At 36.7% G+C, this 17,421-nt stretch overlaps 2 protein-coding genes across 10 annotated transcripts; both read left to right on the top strand.

Moving 5' to 3' along the window:
• The first annotated feature begins 1,197 nt into the window (after positions 1-1,197).
• LOC113711883 (peroxisomal nicotinamide adenine dinucleotide carrier) lies at positions 1,198-10,748 on the top strand. 7 transcript variants are annotated; one of them, XR_011821773.1, is made up of 12 exons: positions 1,198-1,407; positions 1,567-1,674; positions 1,779-1,853; positions 5,108-5,238; positions 5,458-5,512; positions 6,188-6,337; positions 7,216-7,284; positions 7,364-7,471; positions 7,740-7,808; positions 8,612-8,714; positions 9,568-9,622; positions 10,335-10,512. XR_011821773.1 is itself a non-coding variant. In XM_027235116.2 (11 exons), exons 1-11 carry the CDS (start codon positions 1,346-1,348, stop codon positions 10,523-10,525), a joined length of 1,035 nt encoding a protein of 344 aa, XP_027090917.1. In that variant the 5' UTR covers positions 1,198-1,345; the 3' UTR covers positions 10,526-10,748. The 7 variants fall into 7 exon arrangements, 5 of the variants coding, with proteins under 5 accessions (XP_027090917.1, XP_071922900.1, XP_027090915.1 ...); XR_003453172.2 differs by lacking the exon at positions 10,335-10,512 and having other exon boundaries at positions 8,796-9,613; XM_027235116.2 differs by lacking the exon at positions 8,612-8,714 and having other exon boundaries at positions 1,198-1,369; positions 10,335-10,748.
• A 1,184-nt stretch (positions 10,749-11,932) lies between these two features.
• Positions 11,933-17,067, top strand: LOC113711979 (protein ACTIVITY OF BC1 COMPLEX KINASE 3, chloroplastic). 3 transcript variants are annotated; one of them, XR_003453190.2, is made up of 8 exons: positions 11,933-12,384; positions 12,533-12,760; positions 13,084-13,419; positions 13,609-14,164; positions 14,393-14,579; positions 14,669-15,035; positions 15,712-15,941; positions 16,738-17,067. XR_003453190.2 is itself a non-coding variant. In XM_027235241.2 (8 exons), the coding sequence occupies exons 1-7, from the start codon at positions 12,019-12,021 to the stop codon at positions 15,896-15,898; spliced, it is 2,175 nt and encodes a 724-aa protein (XP_027091042.1). In that variant the 5' UTR covers positions 11,935-12,018; the 3' UTR covers positions 15,899-15,941; positions 16,738-17,067. The 3 variants fall into 3 exon arrangements, 2 of the variants coding, with proteins under 2 accessions (XP_027091042.1, XP_071923009.1); XM_027235241.2 differs by having other exon boundaries at positions 11,935-12,384; positions 15,764-15,941; XM_072066908.1 differs by having other exon boundaries at positions 11,935-12,384; positions 15,764-15,941; positions 16,722-17,067.
• Positions 17,068-17,421: the final 354 nt, after the last annotated feature.

Raw genomic sequence — 17,421 nt, 5'->3', positions numbered from 1 at the left:
CACCCAAAAAGTCTCCTACTCAAACTCTTTTGTGCTACAAATTTTTGAATAATTTCAGTTACCGTTGTCGCCTCCGCCGCCTCCTCATTTTTACCCATCTCATTTTTTTACTTCCTTATTTCCCACCCAGCCACTTCATTATTGATTTTCTGTCTACTTTCACTCTGTAAATTAAAGTTGATTCCCTAATTGCAATAGAGATTTTCCCCTCATCTTTTGCAACTAGAGATTGAAAATGGATTGGGAAGTAGCAGCTTTTTACTGCTTTTTAGTTTACTCGATTAATACTCTCACACGGACAAGAATGCCCTCGTTACCGTCACTCATAAACTGTCGAAATTCACGGAAGGATCAACAATTTGCACGTTTGATAGATTGACGGCCAAAAGTTTTCATATAATTATTCGAGGATTAAAACTTTACACGGCTAAAAGTTCGAAGACCATTGGAACTTTTTTCTCTCTAAAAAATATAAAAATCGTGTTGAGCTGAGCACGGGTTCCCTTAAAAAAAAAAATGCTTAGCACATGTTAAATACTTAAAGGATAATTTTAGAAACCTCCCATGAGATTTTTGACAATTTCACTGAGTATCCTGAGATTTGAAAAATTATATTTACCTCTCTTGATTTGATAGGTTTAGTAACAAAACATTAACATAATATTGACTTGGTCAAATTTTTAAATGAATATCCAAAAATGTGATTGTATAATGAGTTTTAATTTATTCTCTTATACAATTATAAGATTATATAGTGTAATTATAAGGAAAATGTGACAAAATTTCATGTCCATACATACTATTTAATAAAAAACTATAATAATAACTTTATCACTATGATAGGATACTTTTGATGGTATTTTATTACAGATTTAGATATATAAGATAGAAACTAGAAATAATAGTGATAGTTCTATAATTTTATTTGCATAAAATTAAAATTAAAAGGAATAAGAAGGAAAAAGAATGAAAAAATAATTTTAAAAGTCATTTTAAGTATAAGTACATCAAACAAGGGAATTTCATTAAAATATTTAAGGGTAGTATTATCATTTTAAATAATAAGGGAGGTATGTGTAATTTTAAAAAAAATTTTGGGACCTAAATGAAATTATAAAAAACCTCAAGGGAGGTCTCTGAAATTATCCCAATACTTAACCATAATGAATAACCGTTCGCAGTAACTCGTAAAGGCTGTCAGTCACTGGGCTTGTTCGCGAAATGCATTTTGTTCTTCCACCGGATAAAGGGAACGTCCATCACTCGCAGCAGCGAGTTATTGAACTCACAAAACTCGTAGGAAGTGGAAGGGAAATAGCTGATACAATGTCGAACGCCGTCGTCAATGGGCTGGCAGGTGCAGGCGGAGGTATCATCGCTCAGATAATCACTTACCCTCTCCAAACGGTTTCCCTCTTCACCCTGGCATCCATAGACACTAGGATTAGTGACCTTGGTTATTTTATTTGTCTTATCGCCACGAACTCGTACAGACAAAAAGCTGCAGAACTTGTCCCAGCATTTCAGTAGTTTCTTGCTCAATCTTGGCTCTGCTTGCACTTGCAGGTGAATACCCGCCAGCAAACAGAAAGAGTTGCCAAGAAGGATGCCAATTTACTTGTTCCCCATCAACCCCCTCCTGTTGCAGGTGGTACTCTACTGCACATGTTTGAGGTTGGTTTTCTTAAACAACTCCCACTTCAGACTTGGGCCGAATTTTTCTAGCAAACTTTTGAGATAATCGTCTCTCACTGGATCCTGCAAATTCCGATTGTCAGGTTATTAGAAGCGAAGGTCTGGGAGGACTTTACAGTGGCCTCATGCCTTCTCTACTCGGAACTGCTGCCTCGCAGGTGATTTCTCTGCCATAAAATGGTTTCTTTGCTCAACTAGCAAAATACTGTGGTTCAACCCAATTCATATTAATCTTCTTTTTTCTTAGTTGAAGCCCGATTAAGTACGGATAATTTGGTAGGATGTCAATGTTTATACTCTCTAGATGAAAGTACAATCATCGATGGCGAAAGCGATCATTGTAGCCCTGTAGCCCTGTTGTTCGACAAAGTAATCTAAAAACTTTCGTGAGATCTTATCGTTTATTTTATTTTAGGGGTGATGGTTGTTCAAAATTCATAAGAGGGTGTATCCTTGTGCTGAATTTACAATAATGGCTATTGTAAGGGTCTGGTGAAATTAAACAAATTGTTCAAGCAAAAGATATGCCCTCTATATAGCTTGCAAAATTTCTGTTACCATTATTAGAGATTTTCCCTTTCATATCATTCGATTAAGACATTGTTTTATCCTTATAGTGGTTCTTTATTCTGGCATGGTTGCCCTTGTAGCCTTGCTATATGCTAGAACATCTATTGCTATGCCTTTGAAATGAACAATTGGGTGTGGTAGTTAACTCAGTAGGATCAAATCGCCATTGAAAATATATCACATGATTGGTATTTTGAAAAGTATATTTCTTTTAATAACACTAAAACTTCCCTTTAAAATTCTTTATAGAATGCAAAGACCAACCGGCCTTCATGATCGCAAAGCAAACCACCGCCTGAGCATCTTGTGCTTGAAACAGAAGCATCCGTGTTTAGTTTCCAGCGACCAAGTGAAGGTTTGGATCATTTGACAACCAAAGACCAATGTTTTGCAGGTGGGTGCACTTTAAAGAACCGCCGAAAGTACCCCTCATCACGCTGAATCTATTTACTGGATAATATATTTACAGCTCCAAGCAACTCCAAGAACTGCTCTACACGAAAAATAATGGTACAGAATTAAAGAGTAAGACATGAAAGATCAGAGAAAAAGGAATCAGTCATTCGTCTTGGGTTGGATGCTAACTAGGACTTCTGTCTCCTCCTTAATGTAATGCAAATCTCGTATCTTAAGGAGAAACTGATGGAACATAGTAGTGAATTTCTCTCTCCCAATCCGGTTTCGGTTAAGTAATATGCATATCCATCAGGTTAGTTTTTGACCTAAGCATTACAGGGCTTCCTTGTAGGGTAAGCAAACCATGCCTCACAGCATTTATTTGTACTTTTCATTCTCAAAACAATCTCCAGAAAGACTGAACTCCAGCCAAATACGAAGCTTAATCCAATTCTCATTGTACACTGGCTTGAGAGCTTCAATCAGATGCCGGTTGCAGGAGCAAAGCAATAAAAGGTATAGATGGCAGGAAAAGCATTAGAGGCAGACCATCCAAGGTGATTGTAGTTTGCCAACAAGGCTCTGTTTTTATGGTCCAATAAAAGAAGGAAGAAGGACAGGAACTGCAACTCCAAAAGCACATATACATAGCTCATTCTCCCTCAATTGGGCTAGGCCCTTCCCGGTCCCTATTGAAAAAGAAAGCCATGAGAAGCTTTGCAATTAGAACCAAGTAGGTATTTAGAGCAGGGAAAGCTTTCCTTTCTTCAACTACATTCATTCAACTAAACTCTTCTTTCTTGCCGCAGCAACTTTCTTGTCTGCAACTATACTACGATTTTTCTATTTATATTATTAATAATTGAAATTCTTGTCGATGTCGGAATATCCCCTGGTATTGAATCTGCTTCAGGGTTGAGGGAATAAGGCGCTGGAGAAGCGGGCCTTTTCTGTGGGCTTTCGAACTCTCCTTCCTACTACTCTTTTGCAAGATAGCTTCCAGAAAGAGTGACAGTCTCGTAACTGCTGGTGAGGAAAGACTACTTTAGCTGTAAAGCAGTTCGAAGCATAGATCTATTCTTCCTATACCTAATCCTCTAGTCATAGATGTATTCTTTCGAATACGCCCTAAGCATTCGCGCCTTCAGTGCTACAGGGCCCTCTGGATACTTCATACATCCCTTGGCTTCGGGTTACTCCCATATTTCATATGGGGGGTGACCCTCGTTCCCAATATCCTTCTAGAGCTACAGGTAACTCGAAGTTTGATATTCCATATCAAACTTCTACCCACCCGATAAAAATAGAGCTCTTTTTTTAGCTTACAGTTTGCATTTAAAGTTGGATCACTATACCCATGGAACTTGGATCTTTAGTTAAATAAAAATTTAGCTGGAAAGAAATGCGTATAGAAAGGAATTCTTGATATGAGACCCCTTGAGGTATAATCTAACAAGTGGGTCTTCAGACTCGCGTTTTGTTCTAGTGAGATCGATGTCTTCTTTTTGTTAATAGAGTAAGGCATTATAGCATATAAAGTAAGAATCGCTACACTGCCCCCTTGCTTCGCTCGCCTTCCCGAACTCTTAACTCTAGCTTGGTTGGGGACACCTATATCCAGCAATGCTTAGCTCTAACAGCTTCAGCTTCTTTAGCCGCTATAACTGAGCATTTGTGCGTTAGTAAGATTCTTTTTTGGGCACTAGAGTACGTGTGTGCACGTGTATGGTATGGTAGTTTTCTATTTCGTAGAAAACACTTCTCTACATTCAATGTTTCATATCTCCATTTGAGTTACCTATAGCTCTAGAAGGCAGGGGTAGGACGCCCACAGGGCAGGCTGTCCCCCTCGCGCCTTTGGTGCTACGGGGCCCTCGGGATACTTCGTTCATCCCTGGGCTTCGGGTTACTCCCATATGACTAAGGAACATTGTGGTGTAGGGTCACTTTCTGGTTTAGCTGAAATGCCCTTAACACAAATTTTTTTTTTTTGGGTAGTCATAGATTATCAAATTAGCTACCTTCCACTCATAAATCCACAATGACCCTGCTCTCCTTTTGAACCACACTCTATCACTGGCAATTGTTGTGGTTAAACAAATAAAAAAGTCTCATGGCATTGTTAATTTGTTGTTTGTGGTTATTTGTGCTCTCAGTGCATCTTGCTTTCCTGACATGTAGTAATTACATCGTTGCAAGCTCAATTTGTTTCTTGCAAGATGAATGGACCAAACATCATTTTGTGATATGTCATTGTAGATTAAATTTGGAACAATTAGTAAAATACATCGTTTGATTGATATGAAAACCCTGACATTGCTAAATTTCGATTTAAGCTTGAGATTATGCTTGTCTAACACTTGCTTACATTGTATTAACCTGTATTCAGTGTCATATATCAATTTGGGAAATTTTACTCTATGTGATCTCCTTGCTGTGCTGCCAGGGTGTTTATTACTATTTTTACCAGGTTTTCAAAAATAAGGCTGAGGCCATTGCAGCTAAAAATATGAGAAAAGGTCAGGGAGATGGTTCTGTTGGCATGTTTTCATGGCTTGTTGTTGCAGCTCTTGCCGGGTATTTAATGAAATTGATTTGCTACTTAATGATATGGTTTCTTCGAATAACTATATGCGAAGATAGTTAGGGTTAATTTTTAAAGTTTTGTTTAGCACTTGTTCTTGTTTGCTTTACCCATGACAGTGAATATAAGAGAAAATAATTTTTTACTCTTCTGTCTCAGTCCTAGTGATTCTTCTCATGCTAGTATCTCATTAAAAGGGTCTCACAATTTAGGTCTTTGAATGTATTGCTGACAAATCCAATTTGGGTTCTTGTGACGCGGATGCAGGTACACATGTTCCTTCTGCTGTGATTAAATATTTTATTGTTTTTGAAAACTCTTAGGTGGGAGATGTGTTAGAATAAATGTAATTAACAACTTGATCTTAGTTGCACCTCAATCTATGTTACTAGTGTAGACATTCCAAAATTGATGTGCATTAAATATTTTTATCTATGGAATAACGATGATTTTTTGAGGGGAACTATGTTTAGAATGTCTTAAATGCTTGTTCAAGTACAGTTGCTGAGTTGCTCGTTAAGGGCTCATTAGATGTTGCAACCTTTTTTTATTATTATTTTTCCCTTGTCCCTCAATGGAGGTAGGGAGGGAAACTTTAATGTTTGTTTAGATGCATCTTTTTTCTTTTGCATTGAAATCCATATGAAAGTTTTGTGTTTTCTAGCCATGAATGTGATATAAAACTGGTGCTAGAAACTTGGGCTGACAAGGGAAAAGTTGTAAAGGGAAAAGTCATGGTTTATGAATGCCTGGGTCTAGGATGTGAGGTTTTGTAGATGAAAGTGAAAAATTGCAGATCTCTTGTTACACAAAAGGGATGAGTGCTTGTTTCTTCACAGCTCGTATTGTCAAATCTTAAGTGACAAATAGGCTGTGTTGTGAGACGAATATTTGACTGTGCATATCATATTTGAATGCAATTTCTTTTTCATGCTTCCACAGACACACACCCAAGCTGAAAGAAAAATTATGGAGGCTAAAAGGGAAGAGTTGTTAAGAGAAGATTATGAAAACACATTTATGGGTGCTTTGCAAGAGAAATTGGTTGAACTGGAATCTATCAAGCCTCAACCCTATGGAGCATTCGATGCGGTTTGTCTTATTCACCATTATGTACTTACAATGACATACGTTTTACTTTTATATTCAAATGTTGGTAAGTGTGTTGTCTGCATCATCTGTGTGCCTCTGCTTTTCTTGTTGTTCTCTATTCTTCTGTAAACACAATACCTATTGGTTAGCCAATTATTTTCATGCCATAAATAATTGCGTGATGCTTAAATTGAATTTTCATCCTCAAAAAGAAAAATTTAAGTTCTTGGTTACTAGGCTTTATGATCATCTGTGTTATGCTTTAGTTTGGTGCAAAATGGTAGCTAATTGATTAGTTCATATTTGCTTGTCAATGGGTTGATTCTTGTATGTGACTGATGAAATATGTTTCAGAGTGCATTCTTAGTGCCTGAATGCTAGCATCTATTGCATGATTCTTGAACTGATAGTTGGTGAGCTTTTAATCAATCCAGGAAAGAAGTATTTTGAATGGATCAAATTTTGACAACTTCATCAATCAAGACATTTTCCTTTTTCCTAATTCTGTAACAGTTATGCACACTAACCATGGTGATAAACATGTGGCAGAAAGTTCTCTTTCTTTACAATTTACCGGTGAACTTTATGATCGTGGGAATTGTACTGTTGCCCATCCATTGATAAATGCCTACAAATGTTATTTTTGTGTTTTCTTTTAGACCTTTCTATTGTCTTCTCTAAATTCTTGAACATAGAAAATGGCTAATAGCACTGGATTTCCATGAGATAAGGTTCCTAGAGTATTTTTTTTATTTGATGCCTAAACCTCCCATTATTTTCTACTCTTTATTGTAATCTTTCCACTTACCCCTACCCATCTCCAAAAAAAAAGTCAGAATATTTTGCCTGTGGTTATATACACACTACATGATTAGCAGGCATGTGAAGTTTATGGTGAGTCTGGACTTAGAGGTTTCTGGAAAGGCATCATTCCAACACTTATCATGGTAAGATTCTGCTTCCAAATAATCCATACTTGTAGGATGTTCATTGCTTTTTATTGAAAATGGTGATTTGATGTTATAGGTTTGCAATCCATCCATCCAGTTCATGATTTATGAAACTTCATTAAAGCATCTGAGGGCTACACGTGGTACAAACAAGAAAGCAGTAAAAAGTGTCACCGCTTTGGAGGTATCCATATTGCCATGTTAGATTTGCCGAAATAGTTATGCACCTTCTAATTCTTTTTGGACTTTCACATCAGCATTTTTCTTTGGAAAATCTGTGTACATCTTGCTGACAAATCTGAAGGCACGTTCAGCCCTTAGTTTGAAATATTTGTCACTTTTCAATAGACACGTTGTACTCCGTCCTTTGCCTGTTGAATGGTGTGCTGGTCAGGCTATTGTAAAAAGTGATGTTTGTAATACTTAAGTTTTGTATACTTTCTCGTGCATAGGCTTTCCTATTAGGAGCCTTGGCAAAGCTAGGAGCAACTGTCTCAACCTACCCCTTGTTAGTTGTGAAGGTGAAATCATCTTCTTTCTGTTCGTTGCTCTGCAATATGAAATTATTATATTTGTTTTTTCATGTTGAATTGCAGGCCTGTTTATGAACTTTTTGTTGTATTTGAGGTTTATTTTAGTAATAACTATCTGAAAATTAAATGACAGTGGAAGAATTTTTTTACACTTGATAATCTTTTTTTGTTTTTTTTTCCTATTCCAAAATTTGTGTATGATGGTTTATTATATTAATCACTGCTGGGTACCTTTAGCATTATATGAATTTTTTTACAGTCACACTAAGCTTGGTGTAGAGTCTTTTTGGCTTACGAAAACATTAAGCTCTGTTCTCAAGCTTTGACTTGCATGTTCAATAGAATTCATGTATAAAATCTTATCATCTCTCGAATATGAAATTTTAACATAATAACATTGACTCACAGAATCAAATCTAGTGCAATGAAGTCGTATTCTATTCTTCCCTCTACCTGTTCAATTGATGAGCTTGTAGACTTCTATAGTCAAGTTTTTTCATATGTTTATACTATCAGCCTCCGAATGTTTTAATGCACAGGGTTCAAAAGGCAGGCTTAGTTAAAGTAACCCAACAATCTCTATTGCCCTTGTAGTTAATTTGTTGGTAATGCACTCCACAATGTATGGTCGTGGAATAATGTTGTATCCTTCAGCCTAGCCAAATCAAGTAAAGCAGGAGATGGCTAATTTGTGTGAGGTTTTTGGTATAAACTGGCTAAAATAAGATTCTTGAAATGCGCACAACTGCTGATATTAACAAAAACTCACAAGAACTCTTCTTTCCGGATAGACCCTGAAAGGACGTTAGGAAACCAGCTAGCAGGTGTAGACAAAGGAATTGGAACTTGAGAGGGCAAAACCTCTAAACATATATGCACTCTTGCATGTATCGGGTAAGTCGTATATCTTGTGAGTACTTTGGGGGGACAAATTCAATTTTGACGAGGACATTGAAATTCTTTTGTTTCAACTAGGGAATAGGGAAGTTTCTCAAATTTTGGAAGTGGCTGCTCCAAGCTGCCTCACATGTATATGCACCCTTGCAAATAACTGAATCCACCCAATTCCATGGTATCCATGTTGGAAATGTTGTAGTGCCAAGGTCATTGGATAAATTTAGCACTGATCCACCCAACTCAATAGGACCCACTTTGGGAACATCCAGTGCCTAACTTACATGTGGTTACCTGCACTGTTATGTACTTTACCAAAGTCTCTTTTGGCAAGTCATCACTATAACTATGAAATGTAGTTCAGCAGTGCTACTCTTTATGGCTTGTCCTCTGCATTATGATTATCTTGCTTAATATATCAAACATTGCATTGAATTGTCCTCTGAACTGAGAAAGTTTTGCTGTCCCACTTATTAGGACAAAGATTAATTCTGAATCCAATCCACAACAATTTGAAGCAGGAGGAAATTTTTACATGCAATAAACTTCAAATAGTCTTCCTAAATTTCATAGCAGTGACGCTTGAGACCTTATACACAAATTATTCTTAACTCTTGTCCTAGAGGATGGACTAAAAAGGGGCCCTTAAGTCCTTATGCAGCCTTTTTTCGCATAGAATTGCTTGATATGAAATGATTCATTGATACACTACTGTTGCTGTTTGGATTATTTCCTTTTATGCAAAAAATGGGACATTGAACATTATTATTTTCTTTCTCGAACAGATCTAACTATTGGTAATGAATTTCTTGTTCTTGAACGTGGTACTTACATTTTCTCGGATGATGTGCAGTCTAGGCTTCAAGCGAAACAGGAAATAGGGGGTAATATCTCACAAAGATATACAGGTTAGTCATCCCAATTTGTTCAACCACATAATTGGTTTGGTTGTTTTGAGGGTCCACCACTTGTTCTCTTATTGGCTTAGTATGCTTTAATGTCTTTAGCTTATTACATAGATTTCAACAAATATTAATCACACACACACCCGAAAAGTAAGGTTATTCCACAACCATACCCAAAAGGCAATTGCCTTTAGCTTATTACATAGAGCTCAAGCATTTTATATAAAGGACATTTAATGGTGTCGCTTTGGATCTTGCTGCTGTTGCAAACTGTAAAATTGGAACTAACATGAGTTTATGTTTCATACAAATGGCTGCTGGGCAAGATGTCAAGTTTTTTTCTACTGTAGCAGTTTTAGTTTATTACTATACCAAAAATATTTGTTCCGACATATATTGAGTTGGCCAGCGTCAAAGAGAGAAGTTTAATCATGGCTAATATTCTTGGCACATGTCAAACTGGTCTCAACAATTAGGTCCAAGATTGGTCTAGTTCCAGTTCAATGTAAGCTTGTTTATTGGTACGTGCTGTAGAGATCCCCGATATTTTTGCCAGAAGATCGACAATCTGAAATAGAATTGTTTGCATTGATGAGTTGTCTGACGTAACCATTGATCCTAACATTTCTTTGGGAATATGTATGTAAAAAGAAATTAAAAGGAAGAGGTTTTATAATGGGTCGTAGGTAGTGATTTAGTTTTTTACGTGTATTAGGTACGGTTGATGCCATTTTGAAGATGATTCGTCATGAAGGAGTGTGCAGCTTCTACAAGGGGATGAGCACGAAGATTGTGCAGAGCGTCATTGCAGCCTCTGTCTTATTCATGGTGAAGGAGGAGCTTGTTAAGGCTTACACAGTATTGATTAGTAGAAGACATAAAATCATGGCAAATATGGTGCAATGAGTTAATTCATAAAGAATAATTGTGTCTTACTGTTCCCCCCTTCTCCTGTTGTAGCTCTCTTGTCGCCGTTTTAGTGTTTTCATATGTAGTTGAAGTTGAGATATATTTTCAAGAATTACCTGGCTGTCATAACTCTGTGCCTCGTCGAACCATCCCTATCCGGGGATATTTCAGTTTCATGTAAGGCATCTTCGGCCTGGAATATATTGTGCTTGTAGGCAAAGTGCCTGTCATTTAAATTTGAGGGGACAAAGTAAAAGTGTCCCCCACTGTCAGGGGGTATTGAGGAATTAAAACCTAAATATTATGGTCCCCAGTTGGGTGACAAATAATTTCAGAAACCTCAAGAGATTTCTACATTTACACTTGGCACTTTTCAATTTAAAAAATTTCACCTACCTCCCTTATTTTAAATTTTTTTGCATCATTTGAATTCCATTTCAAAATATAACATTAAAAATTTTGGAGAGTGTTCATAGTTTGTTTGGATAAGAGTTTATTTGGATGATTTATTTGAGTTAATTATTGTAGCACTTTTTATGATGTGAAATATGTGAAATAAAAATGTGATTGAAATTTATGAAGTAAATTATTTTATTTCAAAACTATGCAATCCAAACACACGGAATTTCATTTCAAATTTACTTTTTTTTTTAATTTCTTAATTGTTATAGCACACCAAATTTATCTCTTAATTTTTATAAATTGATTAATATAGTTCTTTAATGAAAATTTAAAAGTTGATAACAAAATTGGAAAACTCTTTAGTAGTTTTTACGTCATTGGTTTAGTCAAGAAGTTACTCAAAATTATGAATAATTTACAATACTTTAACAGACAACTTCCAATAATTTACAACTATGATAATATCTTTTTGCGCCAGTTCAAAAATAATATGAACAAATTTATATATGATTTTTAGCCTATCGTATCTTTTTAATTTTGAAGCCATCGATTTGGACCAAAAAAATTTAAAAATTTAAACAATGTAAATGTTTATAAAACTTCTTATATTAACTCAAAACCCTATGCAGTAAAAAGAATATTATCTTTGTAAGTTGCAAAAATTTCAAATGAACTTTGAGATATTAACTATTGGTATTTAAAAACACTCTCTATTTTGTTATTAATAGAGTGTTTGTTTAGTTTATTTTTTATTTTAGTTATTATTTTTATTTTATTATTAATAGAGTGTTTTTATTTTTGTTTTTTCATTTGTTATTAATATATTCACATTTTTTGTAAGAAAAAGTAAGATAATAAAAGGGCAAATTTGGAATGAGATTATATCTACAATGAATATTTTAATATTATATTTTAAAATGGATTGTAAATGATACATAAAGCTTAAATTAAGGGAGGCAAATTAGATTTTCTTAAATTTGAGAGTACCAAGTGAAACTGTCAAAAACCTAAGGTGGGGTTTCTGAAATTATCCTAAAAGTGAATCATCCATTCGTCGGTTCATTTGCCTTCGTCTTCAACTGGAGGATATGTGCGTGACAGAGATGAGTAGTCTTGCAATGGCTTCCTCACTGGGCCATCCATTTGCTCTGCCTTCCAGCTCCAGGCCCTATGTGCGGAGGAGAAGAAAATTCAGAACAAAACCCCTAAGAGTGGCACTGGTGGAGGCAAGGCCTCGACCAACGGTTCCTGTAATCGATAGAGATGCGACCACCAATAGAAACAGTGAGCTGCAAATTAATGGTTCGGTAACAGCAGGGGAGATCTCCGTTCTGTCCTGCAGGGATCGAACGGATGATATGCAAGCCGAAGCCAGGGCCATGGCCCGGGCCGCCAATGCTTCCGTCTATAGCCCCGCTCTTCTCGCAACGAAATATGGCTCTCGCCCCATCAAGGTAAAATAGGTTTCATGCGGAAAATGGTAGGATATATCCCAGTTTGGCCTCTTGTTTTTTCCTTTTTGGTTGATTGGTAAGCATAAAGACGGAAAAGAAGTAAGTGAAAAACTCAGAAAGCCGTCTTTTCCCCGTTATCTTTATTTAGGTATTACGGAGGGCGCTTGAAATATTTACGGGTTTAGGTTCATTTGCCATAAACCTGTGGCTCGATCAGTTGAACGGCCTGGCTAACCGGAATAGAAGATTGCGGGCCGTTGAGCTCAGACAAACATTCACGAGATTGGGACCTACTTTTGTTAAAATTGGCCAGGGCTTGTCCACTAGACCTGATCTTTGTCCACCGGAGTATCTTGAAGAGCTCTCTGAGTTGCAGGTATTTCTGCTGGGGAGGGGGACGGGGTTTTCTTCCACGTAATTGATATTTCCTTTGTTCGTGTTTGCTTCAGCTTTTCAAAAAAAGTTTTTCTTGAAAATGCTATTTGAAAAGCTTACTTTGGCTTAGTATAATTTAAAAGAAAATGTCAAAAGCAAATGATAACACATCAGGCAAGCTTTTAGCTCTCGAAAACAGCTACATGAGCTGATTCAGTTTGTAGCAAGAACTTCTTTATAAATAGGATGTCATTGGAACATTTTGTGATTTGTGTGAAGGTATAGTTACTGAAATATGCTCATTGTGCTTTCCTGATTATGTAGGATGCTTTGCCCACATTTCCAGATATAGAAGCATTTTCTTGTATTGAGAGAGAGTTGGGGCGTCCACTAGATTCAATCTTCTCAGCAATATCCGCATCTCCTATTGCTGCAGCCAGTCTCGGTCAAGTTTACAAAGCTCAGTTGAAGTACTCAGGTCAGCTTGTTGCTGTGAAGGTTCAACGGCCTGCAATTGAAGAGGCAATAGGATTGGATTTTTACCTGATAAGGGGATTAGGTTTCCTCATAAATAAATATGTTGACATCATTACTAGTGATGCCATTGCTCTTATTGATGAATTTGCACGTAGAGTTTATCAAGAGCTCAACTATGTCCAGGTTTGATGATTTGTTTTGTGCAATTTCCAATGAAGCATATCTCTTGGCTCTTTTTTTCGTAGATTAGATGCTTATGACGTCCTTGCTTGTATTGTAACTTGTACTATGTTCTGCTGGATTTGCTGTTATTTGCAGTAACTATTACGACATACTACTGGGTTTGATGTTAATTTTGACAGGTATATGCAGGAAGGGCAGAATGCAAGGAGGTTTAGGAAGTTGTATGCTAACAAAGAAGATGTCCTTGTGCCAGATATCTTCTGGGATTACACAAGTGGCAAAGTTTTAACAATGGAGTGGATTGAAGGTGTTAAATTGAACGAGCAAGATACTATTGAGAGACAAGGGCTAAAAGTCTTGGATCTGGTTAACACAGGCATCCAATGCAGTCTTCGACAGTTACTTGAGTACGGATATTTCCATGCAGATCCTCATCCTGGAAATCTCTTGGCCACACCTGAGGGAAAGCTTGCTTTTCTTGATTTTGGAATGATGAGTGAAACTCCTGAGGAAGCCAGACTTGCTATAATTGGTCATGTTGTTCACCTAGTTAATCGAGACTATGAAGCTATGGCCCGTGATTACTATGCTTTAGATTTTTTGGCACCTGATGTGGATGTTTCTCCAATTGTACCAGCACTGAGGAACTTCTTTGATGATGCCCTCACTTTGACTGTGAGTGAACTGAACTTCAAAACTATTGTGGATGGTCTGGGTGCTGTTTTGTATCAGTTTCCATTTAATGGTGAGATACTATTTTGGTTCTGTTCCAAGACATTATCTGTTTTGCTTTTGGAATTTTCATTCTCCTTTTGTGCAAGCATTCTCTTCACCATATGCAATTGATCTCCTCCTCCTCCTCCTTTTTTTTTTAAGATCAGAAAATCAATGCTGACTGTTGGACTTTCTGTAACTAACTTGTATTATTCATTGTCATCTGAATTGTTGCTATGACTGGTTAATATGCTTGCAGTTCCAGCTTATTACGCATTGATTTTGAGGTCTCTTACGGTGTTAGAAGGTTTAGCCCTGTATGCTGATCCTAATTTTAAAGTGCTGGCTGCTTCGTATCCATATTTTGCTAAAAGGCTTCTTACAGATCCTAACCCATATCTGAGAGATGCTCTTATAGAGCTGCTTTTCAAGGATGGGAGGTTCAGGTATTTTTTTTTGAACTAGGTTTTGGTTGATAAACTATTGCTTGCTTCTGCTGGCACGGTTACAGGATGTTGTGTGTGAATTACTTCAGGTGGAATAGACTTGAAAACCTGCTTGTCCAGGGGAAGAAAGATAGGGATTTTTCCGCAAAGGATGCATTACAGCCTGTCCTTAAACTTTTGCTTGGTCAAGATGGTGAACCACTAAGGGTCTTAGTGGTCAAAGAGGCCGTCCGTGTTACTGAAGCAATTTTTTTTGGCACCTTGCTTGAGTCTTACAACTCTATGCCTGCGTTTATGAGGACTGTTATTGCAAATGGTAATATGACTGGTCCTTTCATTACAAGCATTGCGGAACAGGAAAGCATGATGGAGCTTAGGGCACAAGTATTTCGGATATGGGAGCTTCTGCGATCCTCAGAGAATTTTGACCCTGCTTTATTGCAACCCATATTGCAGGTACAAACCATATACTTTGTATTTGGTGGTTTTCCATATTGAACTTTATTCGCACATGGTTTGTGATGATTGGCATGTGCGCTGAACTAGTGAATTGCATACTTTAGTCCCAGGAATTTGAGGATAAGAAAAATTATGCGATCAAAATTATTGATGTGAGTTTCATAAGAATATTTTGAATGTTTCTGTTCATCTTAATTAATTTGGGATCTTGCCAAGAAGAATGTGTGCGCGCGTCTGTGTTTGTTTTTTGTAAAATAATTCTAATAAAAAGTGCTGATGAATTGCTTCTTCAGGTATGTGTCGTTTAATAATCTTAATTAGATGCTGTAAATTCATAGTTTCAACCTGTACAATCAAATGCTAATGCAACCTGTGCAATTAAACCAACCAGACACATTATTCTGTTGTACATTTCATCTCATTTGATCTGACAATACAAAGATTGAAGATTTAGAAGTATATTATTTTTTATTCCTACTGTGTGATTTGATGCCTTATTGGCATCTCTCTCAACCTGTTTCTGCCAAAAGTTTGATTTTCTATGTGTTCGCGGGCGTGTCCGCATGTAATATGTATTGCTAGAATAGCAGCAGAAAGGCCAATACAACAATGGAGACTTCATAGATGACATGGTTATGAAAATTTAACTTCTGATATTCTTTGCTGTGTATAGATTGAAAATGCTGGATGTTAGTTAAGCTAAATCTACCATCATACGTGACCAGGTGCTTCAACAGCCTGAGGCTCGCAGCCTAGGGGGTCGCGTATTTGGTGGAATCACTCAGCGCCTTGCAGCACGCTTGCTGCAACAAGTTCTTAGATCTCCCACTCCCTCGACACTCTCTACGTCAATTTCATAAGCATTGTCTTGAAGCCAAATCTTCAAGCTTTCTTTTTTAACAAGTAAGTGTGAACAAATGTTTGAAGTCAATTACATTATAGACATTACGACAATTTCCAAAAATGATTTAGAGTAGGTTTGTCGTGGTAATGGGTGTTGAGCTCTGAATACTGAACTTTGTAGGTTCTTGGGAATGTATAAAAGGTAGTTCAGAAGTGAATTCATTTTTTTTCTTCTTTTAGGTTTTTTGCAAGTAAATTTGTTGACAATTTTGAACAGTTATATTTGAGAGTTTCTCTTCCCAGCTTCCATGATTGCAAAGGCCCAATTTCGTGCCAGAAAATCTGGCAACAGAAATTAATAAAACTCCTTCAAAGTTTTTGACATATTAGTGATCAGCAACTCCACTATGTTGCAACAAGCCACTTGCAGTTAATTTAGAGGGATGCCAGTGCCTACCATGCAGCTACTTTCTAGATCTATTAATCTTGTCTTTCCAACATACACGCAATGTATAGTTGGTGGTTTTTTGAGGTTGGCCATTCTGATCAGTAGGGCTTGCATTGAGGTTGTTTCTGGGTTGGAAAGGGGAATGGTATTATCCAGGAATGATTATTCGGATCTCAGATGCTCGGATGGGGTGGGTCTTTTAGGCCTCTGATATTGGTGGTGTTGCTTTGAATCACAAGTTAATCTTAATTACATAGCAAAGGCTTGAAATCCTCTATAAAAACTTACTCAAGTCTTTGTGAGCACCTCTAGTTTAAGGTGGCCAGGCTCTTTCTTCTACATATTGAGTGTGGTTTTGTTTTTATTCCTTTCTATTTATAATCATTCAAAAGCTTTTTGTGGGTGCAGATCAAGGATGTCAGCTAGGTATTGGATCATAAGATGACTTCAAATTGTTGCTTAAGGTGGCCAATGCGCAAGAGCCCTTGGAAAAATTACCTTAACATCATTTACTTGTAAAATGATGTAAAATGTGAGTGTATCGAGGTGCAAAAACATACAGCTGTTTGTGTGGATGCCGAGAGTAAATGAATGAAGTTGAAGACTTCTATTTAGTAGTTTTAGATCATGTATTTAGTTCTCCTACGAAGTATTCAATGCAAAAAATGAATCTTGAGGAGAATTCATGTACTAATCTTGTAGACAAACACAATGGACATCCACATCCTTTTGTCATTATTCCATAACAGCTTTCCTTTTTTTTTTTTTTTTTTTGATGCTTCTCATTCTCTACCCTAAAAAATTTTTATTTTCAATCTTTCATATTTATTGCGGTTTGAAAAACAATTAATTATTGTCATATTGTACCATGACTGTAATTGGACGATTGATTGGCTAATATTACCATGATGTCACACACTATCAACAAAAGAAATTTTCCTTTGAATATTGAAAAAAGGAGCGAAAATCCATAAAATTCAAGAAGAAAGAGTGAAGGCAGGGTTGTTATCGGTTTTACGCTTGTCAACGGTTGGGGTCTAGATCGGGCTTGGCTCGGACCCGTAAATTTTTTTGGGTATGGGTACAAATATA

This window comes from Coffea arabica, chromosome 10e, assembly GCF_036785885.1.
Source record: "Coffea arabica cultivar ET-39 chromosome 10e, Coffea Arabica ET-39 HiFi, whole genome shotgun sequence".
In the NCBI taxonomy this organism is placed as follows: Eukaryota; Viridiplantae; Streptophyta; class Magnoliopsida; order Gentianales; family Rubiaceae; genus Coffea; species Coffea arabica.
Note: the sequence above shows the minus strand (reverse complement) of the source record. Positions and strands in the feature narration are given on the sequence as shown.